Below are 12596 nucleotides of genomic sequence, written 5' to 3'. Positions count from 1 at the left end.
TAGGAAATTGCACTAGCTGCCAATCCTTCGAAAATTCATGAATACATGATTCAATTTCCACTCTTTAAAATGTCCTTCCATGTGTAGAGATTGTCAAGTGAGAGATGTTAGAAGACACCAAGAAATTGAAAGCTTTAGTTTGATACAATCAAGCTACTTCCCAGATATAGGAGATTTAAAGTTCCCCATTCCAAACTAGGAGTATCTTTATTGGAAGCATCTGGTGAGGTAATGATGTTGCTACACTATTTATTGAATTTTATGTGATTGATAAGGGTATTGAGAGTGTAACAGTAAACCTCCACCTCAATATACAGAAGACTCAAAGAATCCCCTTGAAAGAGTTTGGAAGGCCATCAAGACCTAGAGTTTCTGAACCTGGAGAGAAAACAGAACTGTATCTTCCATCAGCTATATTTGAAAATTGCCAAAGTAAGTCACAACAGAAAGACTGCCGAACTCCTATCCAGTTTCTGAAATGGATCTCTGCGATAAGGCCTTCCAAGGTGATTATTGAGAAGCAAAGTTAGAATTTAGAAGTGTTAGAAAGTTAGGGAATATAAGAGATGAAGAGAATTTAGCCAAATACCTGAAGTAGTACACCTGGACTGCTACAACTTGGGGCTGTCATGTTTTGGGAAACGATGTGTTATCTTGAGGACTCTAAATGAGGAGATTCCTCTGTTGTTCCTATCAAACTTTTATCTGGGGTTTACTTTAGAAAAGCATATCTCACAGTACTAAGAAAGTGCTGACCTACATGATTCCAAATCAATCTCTTCCCTGAAGGAGTCGTCGAGCTGCCAAGACCCCCTTGCTCCTTCAGTGATGAATTTTACTTGAGCTCCTCATTTCAGAGCATCTGATGCTGTGGGATAGAGTTGTGTGGCTGATTACTGAGGAGAGACACCTGTCACACCATCTTCACAGGCCTATGGTATTGAGTTTTCCCATTTATGCTAGAATGCTTGGGACACTAAGTCTGTAGGTGAGGTGCAGAACATTCCCTCTTCCATAGCCTGCTTTGTGCTTGGTCATGGCTGGGATAAAGTGTGCTTTGAAAATTCCATGAACAGAGGTAATATTACCTGTGCCCATGATGTTGAGAAAGAATGGCAAACAAGCAGGAATAGACACTTTTGTGATAAAGAATGTTCAGTATAGAATTTGCCTGCATCCTATATGATTTTGGAAGCAGACGAACCATAGTCTATTCCAAATAAGTGTGAGAAGAAGTATATGCTTTCCTGATGATAAACGCCAGCTTGCCATAAATGTTAATTAGGTGGAAAGTTACATTCAGGCTACAAATGTGAGGAGCTCAAAGTAGCACAAATTAGCAGGCATAGTTGTTAGTGGGTTTTTTGTTGCTGTTTTGTTTGGCTTTGCTTTTCAATTTGACATAAGCTAGAGTCATCTGTGAACAGAGAATCTTAACTGAGGGATTGCCTCCATCAGACTACCCATAGGCAAGTCTGTGGGACATTTTATTGATTAATGATTGATGTAAGAATGTGCACTCCCAGAATAAGTGGTCCTGGGTTGCATAAGAAAGCAGGATGAAGAAGCTATAGGAACCAAGTCAATAAGCAGCATCCATCTCCTTCAGGTTCTTACTACATGTTCCATCTCCAGTTTCTGTCCTGAATTTTCTCAGTGATAGACTGTGACCTGGGAGTATGTCACATTCTATACTAATATAGATATTTAGTATTATAATAATACTAAAGACGAAGTATTAAACACCCGCCTCTCTAAGCTGCTTTTGATCTTGGTGTTTGTTGTTTACCACAGGAGCAGAAAGCAAACCAGGAAAGTGGGCTGTAGCCAAAATCCAGGTAACTGGGTAATTCAGTGAGCAAAGACCTTCTTCACAAAGGGGTAGTGACTAGCTAGTGAGAGTGCATGGTGATCCTGGCGATGGGTCTGAGGGCTTTAACCTATAGAAGCCTGATTTTATGTTTAAACAAAGGGAGACTTTATGATAGAATTGGTTATCAGCACTGGATTTTTTTCTGGCTTCAATTACTCTCACAACTTTCTATGAATTCACTAGCATCTCCATAGCCAAGTTCAGTTGCTCAGTTGCTGTTTTCCCTCTTAAGTTTTCTTAATTTTTTTTCAATATGTTACACTTTTGAATTCACTCTCCTTTACACTCTCTTCTGCATTTAATTCTCTACTCAGATGTATTATACATTAACAAAACAGTGATAACTATTGTTGATACCTGCTGATTCTATGTATTTATCAGTAGGATAAATATCTTCTATCATTCACAACGGGTAAAAGAATAGCATTGTCCCACTTTCACAGATGGAGAAGCTAGGCACAGCTAATGTCTTATTGGTAATGGTTTCTTGGGAAGTAGTGAAGAAGTATAAAATATAATGTTGACTAAAGAATGGTGTAGAAGCTGGGAGACGGTAGTGCATGCCTTTAATCTCAGCACTTGGGAGGCAGAGACAGGTGGATCTCCTTGAGTTTGGGGACAGCCTGGTCTACCAAGTGAGTTCCAGGTCAGACTTCAAAGCTACAGAGAAAGTCTGACTTAAAACAAACAAACAAACAATAAATAAATAAATAAATAAATAAGAGTATAAATGGCACAGTAGAGGTCTGCTTGACTTGGGAGAGCTGCAGAACCCTTAACTCTGTGATAACTGCTTCATATACAGGGCAAAATAAAAATGAATCAACATAAAGATTTTTCCATCAATCTCCATAAGTTCCATTATATTTTGCTCAGGTCTATTTATCTAACCTTTTCTGTCATGTCACTTTTTAAAATATGAAGGGATAAAAATCATATTTTGTCTTTAAAAATTCTTTCTTCCCTTAGCTATTTGAGCAGTACTAGGTCCCATTAGCAAAGAGAAATGGGTTAGTTAAGATTTTACTACAAACTGATAAGTAACAGAGAATTTCATCCTTTGGCAATAATGACAAACAGTGGTTATGATAGACAATGTTGTTGGAGGACACAGATCTCTATAAAATTATGAAAATAATTAATGATTATTTCATCTTCTGTTTACATGGAAGAGTTTGCAGTCCATTATTTCTGGCCTTTTCAATAGCAGGTATATTTAACTAGATCCATTTAATTTCTAAAATGGCACTGGTGGTATTTGCATTTATTTCTTGACAAGTATCTATTGCTTCTTGTATACCAAATGGTATAATAAGTTCTATATATATATAAAGGTCAAATAAAATGACACAGTCCTCTCTACCATAGGTGAATGTAATTCGGTAGATGCAAATATAAAACAGATCATTTTGCAAATAAATAATTGCATAATTATAGTGGCGACATACTGTCAAGTGGAACGTGCAGGGTTTATGAGATGTCGGGGAGACTAATTTTCCCTTGAAAGTTACAGAAGAGACATGGGGGCTAGATCATTCAAAGACTTGCAAGCCTTTAACGAATCCCATTTAGAGAGATTCAGAGTGTAATCAAGCAGGAAGATTAATGAGATAAATATCCCAACTAGAGGCTGTAAGAGCCTATTGAAATAATGAAGGTATTAGAATATAGGATCTTTCCTCTGTGCAGCGGTCCTGAAAAATGAAGATATGTAAAAATGTTAGATAGGATGCAGGTATATGGTGCATGCCTGTAACCACAGTACTTGTGAAATGAAGGCAAGAAGACCAACAACTCAATTTGAGGCTGGCTTGGGCTATATAAGACCCTCTTTTAAAAACAAAGCAAAATAAGATAGACATTTAAATATACATAAGAAAGGTCTGTGTTTGATAAACTGATGAGCTATTGACATAAGAAAAATCATGAAATTTGGATAAGGAGAATTAACTTTGATTTTCTTTTTAACCCATCAATTTTACATGACCTCAGAATTTAAAGCCTCAGCCTTAAACACGGTGGTTTTCAACCTTTCTAATGCTGTGACCCTTTAATACAGTTGTGCTGATCTCCAACCATAAAATTGTTTCATTGCCACTTTATAACTGTAATTTTGCTATGGTTATGAATTGTAATATAAATGTCTGATATGCAGAATATCTCATATATGATCTCCCCAAAGTTCATGACCCACAGATTGAGAAACACTTCCTTAGCAAATTCACAGAAAAATCTTTCTAGTAGTGAAAGACTGGTGTCCTGGCTAGAAACATAGGTTGCAATCATTTCCAGAACTTCTAGAAAAACTTTATACGCCCGAGTAAGCTCTAGAAAGAAACAAATACTTGAAATTTTTGCAAAAGCAGCTTCTATTCTGTTCTGTGTTCAGTCAAAAGATCTGTCTTTTGTGTATTAACATGGTTGCAGGAGGTCTTGTTCCCAGGAGAATCTGAACCTGGAAATTGAATGAGAAAATGGAGAAGAAAGCATTGAGAGGTCACTGTAAGCAATATGGAGAACCTTAGGAAGAAGACAGCTTGATAGGAATGCATTAATGTGACTAAAGAGACGGGTTAAAGGGCCCCCAGTATATCAAGGAGGAGAAGCCAACAGTGTCATGGACTGCCAAAAAGAGATTTTCAGATATAAAACTACTAGTGAATATGGAGAAAGTTGTGAGAATAGAAGACAAATTTATTTCATTCATAAAATACTCATTCATCCATTTAAGATCTTTACCCAGGTCCTAGGACATCTAGATTTCATCATCTGCTATTGCAGTACATCTGTGAAATAGCATGTGACAAAGACTTTCACAGGGTGGAGTCAGGAAAAGGAATGTAGAGAAAGAACTGACCAAAATAAGCAGAATCCTTGAAATAGGTGTAGGAACATAGTCTAAGAGAAAAATCTCAGGAAAGATAAAAATAATGGTGAAAGAGAATTGAATAGGATTCCAGTGAATAGAAAGATAAAGGATCACATTGTAGGATCAGAAAGATGCTGATGTGGGAATCTACAGCAGAGATGGTGAATTTAGTCATCATTTTAGAGGCTTTACAAATGTTTCCTAGAAAAATTATTGTTGTTTAATCTTAGATTGATTGCTTGTTCAAAATTTGGTAGTTATACCTAGGTAGCAAGCCAAGAAATTGAGTTTTTTTAAATTCCTTAAGAGTGTCCAGTCTCAAGAGTTTCTAGTGTTATTCCTTATATTACTGTAAATAGTTTTGTGATAAATGAAAACCAACTATCTTATGAAGATGTAAATGGGAAATAAACTCTTGAAAGTTGATTTTTATGTGAAAACAAACAATACTGATCCTTTTTCATCTCATTGTTATGCTTATTTATCTAAATATTATTTTATTTGTGGTAAATAGAAAAATACTTTATCAGATGGAAAATATGAATTCTAATGTTTCCATCCACTAGCAACAGATACTTAAATAAAACCATGTTTAGGGCTGATAGAATGGCTTAACGGGTGAAGGTTCTTGTTACCATGCCTGACAAGGTTGTCATGCCTGACAACCTGAGTTCAGTCCCCTGAACCCAGATATTAGAGAGAATATATGCTCACAAAATGTCTTCTCATCTCCAGTGTGCTTTCTCCTCCAAGAATGTGATGTGGTATACACACATGTGCAAGCACACAGACACATATGAAAATGCAACATATTTTATAATACATATATATATATAGATGAATAACCTTAATAAAAGTATATACAACTTTATACAGTAGACTAAAATTAATTTCTCAGCGACAGTTCAGGAAATCTTTAAAAACTGTCATCATTGTGTCTGGCTGTTTATGATGTATGTGTCAGTGTGGGTACAAAAATGGTCAATAGATGCTAAAATATAAAACACCAATGATAGCCTTTGCTGGAGAGGTTGTGGAGAAAGGGGTACACTCATCCATTGCTGGTGGGAATGCAAACTTATGCAACCACTCTGGAAAGCAGTGTGGCGGTTTCTCAGGAAATTCGGGATCAACCTACCCCTGGACCCAGCAATACCACTCTTGGGAATATACCCAAGAGAGGCCCTATCATACAACAAAAGTATATGCTCAACTATGTTCATAGCAGCATTGTTTGTAATAGCCAGAACCTGGAAACAACCTAGATGCCCTTCAATGGAAGAATGGATGAAGAAAGTATGGAATATATACATATTAGATTACTACTCAGCAGTAAAAAGCAATGACTTCTTGAATTTTGCATACAAATGGATGGAAATAGAAAACACTATCCTGAGTGAGGAAGGCCAGACCCAAAAAGAGGAATATGGGATGTACTCACTCATATTTGGTTTCTAGCCATAAATAAAGGACATTGAGCCTATAATTAGAGATCCTAGAGAAGCTAAATAAGAAGGTGAATCCAAAGACAAACATATAGGCATCCTCCTGAATATTAACCTTCATCAGATGATGAAAGGAGACAGAGACAGAGACCCACATTGGAGCACCGGACTGAAATCTCAAGGTCCAAATCAGGAGCAGAAGGAGAGAGAGCACGAGCAAGGAACTCAGGACCGTGAGGGGTGCACCCACACACTAAGACAATGGGATGTTCTATCGGGAACTCACCAAGGCCAGCTGGCCTGGGTCTGAAAAAGCCTGGGATAAAACCGGACTTGCTGAACATAGCGGACAATGAGGACTACTGAGAACTCAAGAACAATGGCAATGGGTTTTTGATCCTACTGCACGTACTGGCTTTGGGGAAGCCTAGGCAGTTTGGATGCTCACCTTACTAGACCTGGATGGAGGTGGGTGGTCCTTGGACTTCCCACAGGTCAGGGAACCCTGATTGCTCTTCGAGCTGATGAGGGAGGGGGACTCGTTCGGGGGAGGGGGAGGGAAATGGGAGGCGGTGGCGGGGAGGAGGCAGAAATCTTTAATAAATAAATAAATTAATTAAAAAAATGGTCAATAGAAATTTTATTTCTTTTTTTTTTCCAACAGCACTGTGCAGTTTATTAACCATTCAAGTACAGTAGCATCTGATAAGATTGGGACAGAATTGGGATCGCAGGTGTGAACAGATATCAGCATCTAACAGGTCGGAAGAAGCCACTACACTCCTCCCAAACGTCTTCCACAGAGGCAATACAGTACTAGCCATTAACCCAGCACACCGAGTGTGCTCAAGTGGAAAAGATGCCACGGGAAAAATAGCTACGTTAGAAAGACCAACACTTTCAAAAAGAGTAAAACACTTTCAGTTTCTCCCCTTGAGCCCCTAAAACATCTCACGGTCTGGATCTACCTATACGGTCCTACATCAGCTTCTAGAATATTTGTCAGGAGGGAAAAGAAAAATGACACTGGCCAGTACAGTCTTTGGAAATTTAGGAAGGGGTCGGGGAGAAAGTCAGTTCTCAAAACAAATTAGTCAGCCTCGGTCTCATCCGCAGGGTCTTTGGATTCTTTGTTCTTCGGCAACTCTTCAACGTGCTTGTCCTTCTCTCGCAAACGCTCCAGCTTGGCAGCCATCTGCACCTCCCAGTTCTCTTTGTTAGCTTCCATCTTGTGGGTCAGCTTCTCCTCTGCCATCTTGCTGAAGTTGTTGTTCTCCTCGATGGCTTTCTGCAGCACCTCCTTCTCGTGCTCCCGCTTCTCGGCGAGCTGCTTCAGGACTTCCGCCTCATGAGACTTGCGCCGTTCTTCTGCAGCTTCTAATTTCTTCTGGATTTCCTCCAGGGAAAGATCCTTCTTCTTTTGGGGGAAAAGGGGGAAATCGGGGACGGATTCTTTTGACCGAGGGCTGAGAATCAGCTCAAAAGCCTGGCCAGAAGCACGCTTCTCCAGTTCTTTCACCTGAATATCAGACGATGCCATGTCGAACAGAAGACAAGAGACTGGCCGTGCACCCTCTACAATCCACTGGTAAAGAGAGCCCTGCTCGCTCCGAGCCGCCTGGCCACACTCTCTCAATAGAAATTTTCTATGAAGGCATAAGGAAATTCAGTGAGAAAGTCAGGTTTCATTTTTGTATTTTTTTTACATATAATTTTTTTTAAAGATTATGATTACAGCATTTCTCCCTTTCCTTTCTGCCTTTCAAACCTTCTCGTATACCCACTCCTCCTAACTCTCCTTCAAATCCCTGGCCTCTTTTTTCTCTAATTGGTATGGCAAACATATATATATATATATATATATTTGCATTCCCAAATATAACCTGTTGAGAGCCACATAATGTTTCTTGTATGTTTGTTTCTAGGGCTTCCATTTGACACTGAGTAACCAATTATTAGTGTACTCTTCCTTGGGGAAGACGGCCTTGACTGGTGAACCTTCCCTATAGTTCTTTGTGTAGGGTTAAGGCCTTGTGGGCTTTTCCTCATCCAGTTTGTCATATCCATTAGTGCCATCCTTGTTCAGCTCATGTTTGGACACTCATGTTGCCAAGACTGTAGGAATATCGTTTCTGATTTTATTAGGAGACCCAGTCTCACAGCAAATTCCCTGATCCTCTTGCTCTTAAAATCTCCCTGGCCACTCTTCTGTAGTGTTCCCTGAGCCTTTGGTGCAGAGGTTTTTTTGTAGATGTATCCACTGGGTCTGGGCTCCACCACTTTGTATTTCGATTGGTTGTGGTTTTCTATAGTGGTATCCATCTGTTACAAAAAGAAGTTTTCTTGATGAGGGGCGAAAACTATGCTGAGTTATGGGTATAAGTACAAATGTTTATAGATTGTTGTTAGGGATTATGCTGGTTTAACAAATTAGTGGTTGTAGAATTCCCCTTCAATAATCATAACTTAGGTTTCCATTACCAGCCATGATGTCTCACTTGTTGAATGGGTCTTAAGTCTAATTAGAGAGAAGTTGGTTACTACCAAGGTATTTGCACCATTGCTTCACCCTTAGAGTTACCTTATTGTATTGGTTGTTGCTGAGGTTCATACACATCATAGCCAAGTGGACTGTTGGTTGCTTCCCTTCTTTGAAAGCTCTTTGACACTTCCAGCTTCTGCTGCAATGCATGGGGATCAGCAGCACTCAGTCAAAGCAGATCTCTCAGTGATTTTGCTGCAATTGTCTCTGAAGAGGTATTTTCCTATTAGCAACATGCCTAGAAAAGAGCAAGGTTCTGTGGAACCGGGACCACCATATCAACTCTGCTGTTTAGTGGCCATGCCTTTCTCAGAAACAGGGTTTTAAGAACAGTATCTCCTTCTTTGGAGATCCATTTCAGTCTTATAAAGGCAGCGAACATTTGTTATATCTGGGATTCCTGTATTCCTATAGTTTTTATGCTCTCTCTTCTGACCTGAACTACCAGGACATTGTTCAGTGACAGGGTCCGAAGAGAGCAGGCTTGATGATTAGAAAATAAGAAGATAGTTGTAAACTACCCAACTTGTGAGCTGGGAAAAGAACTTGGGTCTTAGGAGAGAGCAGCAAGCACTCTTAACTAATGAGCTATCAACCAGGTTAGCGGTTGCTATGTAACTCCTCTCTCCAGATGAGCTCAAGACTGATGCAGTAAAAACAAATATGCCATGCTCACTACTAGACATTTTTAGGATTAGTTGTGGCATCTGGTACTGCCGTAACTGATTTGTTTTTCATAAAATTGAACAAAAGTAGCTTTAAAAGAATTTATCCTAAAGCATTTTAGAGCCTCTTTAGAACAAATCAAATTTTGCTGTGGAGCATATCTATACATTGATAAACCATTATGCATACAAGGAAATCCAACACACTTTTTCTTTGTCAGGAAAATGACTATTAATGCACCTTTCCATTGACAGAGGGTCTATCATCACTATCATCTATTTCAGTATCTGCCAATATATCTTAATAAGTGCAGAAGTGTTTTCAGTCAAAGTCATGGAACTGCTAGCCCAAGTGAGAGTTATATTTGGTAGGATATATTTAATATTCAGGTAAATTTATTTTGCTGGATACTCCATTTTTATTCATATAGCAGAATTTTAAAAAATGTTTTCTAATATATAAAGACCTCAGTGGTAAGGTTTACTTTACTTATTTTATTCCTATGAAACTGTTATTACATACTTTGTCTTTAAGGGAATATTTTACATTTTATTTCCTCTACATATCAAATAGCAGTGATCACTAGCAAGTTATTACAGATATGAATACCTCTAATTTTTCTCACACTAATATTAGTGCCACATTATAAAGTTCCAAAGGCTTATCAAATGTTTTGTTTTGGCAAACTGTCAGAGTGAACGTGAAGATATTAAGTCAGGAATGTAAGATATATATTCTGTACCAGCTTATTTCCAATCCTCAAAGTCACATAAATACAAATGATGGTCAACAAACATGGTACATTATTCATATCTTCTTTAAGTGATTGTTCTACAGGGAAACATGGTCATTGATGTTTCAGAATAAATATTTTGTAGGTACATTATATATGACCAAACCAGTGGTTTAAATCTAGGATTTGAACAAGTGACTTGGGTTTAGTTTATATTCTCAAATCATCAATAAGTTCCTGATATTTTATGGAACAATTATTTAACTTTATTATAATTAGAGCAAAAATTTTAATGTTATATGAATGCAAAATGTTATTAAAAATAACTCAGGTTGTTTCCCTTGGCCAGCACCTTTACTGGCAGTCCTGGCTCTGTTCTTTCTGTTCTGTCAGTTTCCCTACTTAGTGCTCTCTGGCCAGCAGGTGGCCATGGCGAATATTTCTGGTACACAACTGTAAGGCATTTTGCATGTTCTTTCTTGTGACAGCGTCATATAGAAAGTTAATCAAGGAATACTGTCTTGATAAGAATCCAAATGCTAGAGATAAATGTAGAGAAGTGAGTTTTGCTTATCACATTCAGAGATGAGGGGAATTTAAGGCTAAGATGGAGAGCAAGGTCTTTAGGAAGAAAGTGAGAGAGGTGGTGGCATAGATGGTATTTTCCCTCACTTTTATGGTTGTGGATTGCTCGACTTCATGGATAATTAGAATAAAAGTGAAATGACAGAAGAAGAGATGACATGATACTTCCATTGAAATAATCTTTGAAGATGCTTACAATGGCAAGACAATCAAACTATAGCTTTTAATTTGCACCAGTATGCAAAGAAATCCTAAGCAGAAGTAGAAACATATATATATATAGAATTACAAAAATAATTTTACAATTGTATCAACATAAAAAAGTTTTAAAGAGAAGTAGGAACATATATGCAATATAACAAAAATAATTTTAAATTTGTATCAATATGCAAAATATTTTAGACAGCAACAGAAGCATATTTACAGCATAATGAAAATAACTTTGAATTTGAATCAATATAAAATAATCCATATTAATGCAAATTATCTAAAACTGATAGTTGCCTTTTTTAGTTTACAAGTAGATTTAATAATCAATCTTATTATTGTATCTATTCCCTTCTTTCTATTCCCAATAAGATCCTTGAATCTAATCTCTATTTTTCTGCTCCCAACTCTGTAACAACTTCTTACCAACTCTCTACAGATGACAATTATCCATAACCCTGAGATAAAACAAAAAACATTCACCCCACCTACTGGGAAAGAAGGCATCACTTTCTTAGTATTATTTCCTGCTGTCTGGGGATTGGAGGCCACAGTATCTCTATAGGACCATGTATAACGAAAACAATGGCTAAGTCTTAGGAGGATTAGTTGAAACATTTGTAACCAGTAACCAAGAAATGGGTAAAGTTTATCTGAAGTTCTGCCTAGAATGACGCAAAAGGGTGAACCATCTTAGCTAGACACCTTGAAATTGTCCTAAGCAGTTTGTAGTCCAAAGCCAATCTTTGTGTGGTGTTTATTGGCTCAATGACATTATTATGATCCAGGTAAAATTGTTCTTGTGGGGCCCCAAATATCTTCTTGGAGATTTCAGAAATCACTGTTAGGAAAATGTATTGTTCTTTTTGGAAAACTTAAACATTATTAATATCAAAATGGAATGTTTAAATTTTTAGATAGTGTTATACCTAAAGAAAGAGTCCAAAGAGTAAAAATAAGTGTGATGGGAAAAATATTTGTGACAAGAATAGTCCCTAGATTTTGGTTTACTTCTGTCCCATACCATGTGACTATTCTGATATGAGACAGAGACTGAATTTTTCTTTAACAACATGCTTGGGTTTAGAGAAGGAGAGAGCCATACTCCAACTCAAAGCTAGCTTTAGTTTTTAATTGAGTCAAGACTACAAATATTTTGAGAAGTAAAGAGAATTTTCCCTGTGGAAAGCAACTATACCATTAGGCCAAACAACTTTTTTCTTTGTGTTTTTTTTCTGGGCATTTCTCCCTTCTTCTTGGATGTTCAATGGTTCATGATGTCTTTCATATGGATATTTTTATTTTTCTGTAAAGACAAAAAGTTATTTTCTGTATTTAATATTCTGTTAACAGGATATTCCTCCTATTTCAATCCGTCCGTCTTTCAATTAGGCTCTCCCCTACAATGTGAGGAGGCCAAGTAAAAGCTTTAACTTAGTGCACTGTATTGGCTACATTTTTACAATGGCAGACATTGAATGTTCTGTAAGATTATTTGGGGTTACCAAATCCTGTTTTCAGATTTTTTAAGGCTTCATTGCCTGAAGAGAACTCACAAAGCAATTTCTAAAAGGCTACAAGTGAATTTGATGTGAAGAAACTGCCTGTTGCTTTACAAGAATGTTGGTTCCTGTTAAAAAAATCTTGAGTAATATTATATATAATTTTAAAAACTA

At 37.4% G+C, this 12596-nt stretch overlaps 1 protein-coding gene across 1 annotated transcript; it reads right to left on the bottom strand.

Annotated features, from left to right (window-relative positions):
- Positions 1 to 6846: 6846 nt before the first annotated feature.
- On the bottom strand, positions 6847 to 7740 carry LOC121452905 (stathmin-like). The gene has a single exon (XM_041659285.1). The coding sequence runs from the start codon at positions 7725 to 7727 to the stop codon at positions 7278 to 7280; it is 450 nt and encodes a 149-aa protein (XP_041515219.1). The 5' UTR covers positions 7728 to 7740; the 3' UTR covers positions 6847 to 7277.
- Positions 7741 to 12596: the final 4856 nt, after the last annotated feature.

This window comes from Microtus oregoni, unplaced genomic scaffold, assembly GCF_018167655.1.
Source record: "Microtus oregoni isolate MIOR12 unplaced genomic scaffold, Mior012 000010F_ref0000083, whole genome shotgun sequence".
NCBI classification, from domain to species: Eukaryota; Metazoa; Chordata; class Mammalia; order Rodentia; family Cricetidae; genus Microtus; species Microtus oregoni.
Note: the sequence above shows the minus strand (reverse complement) of the source record. Positions and strands in the feature narration are given on the sequence as shown.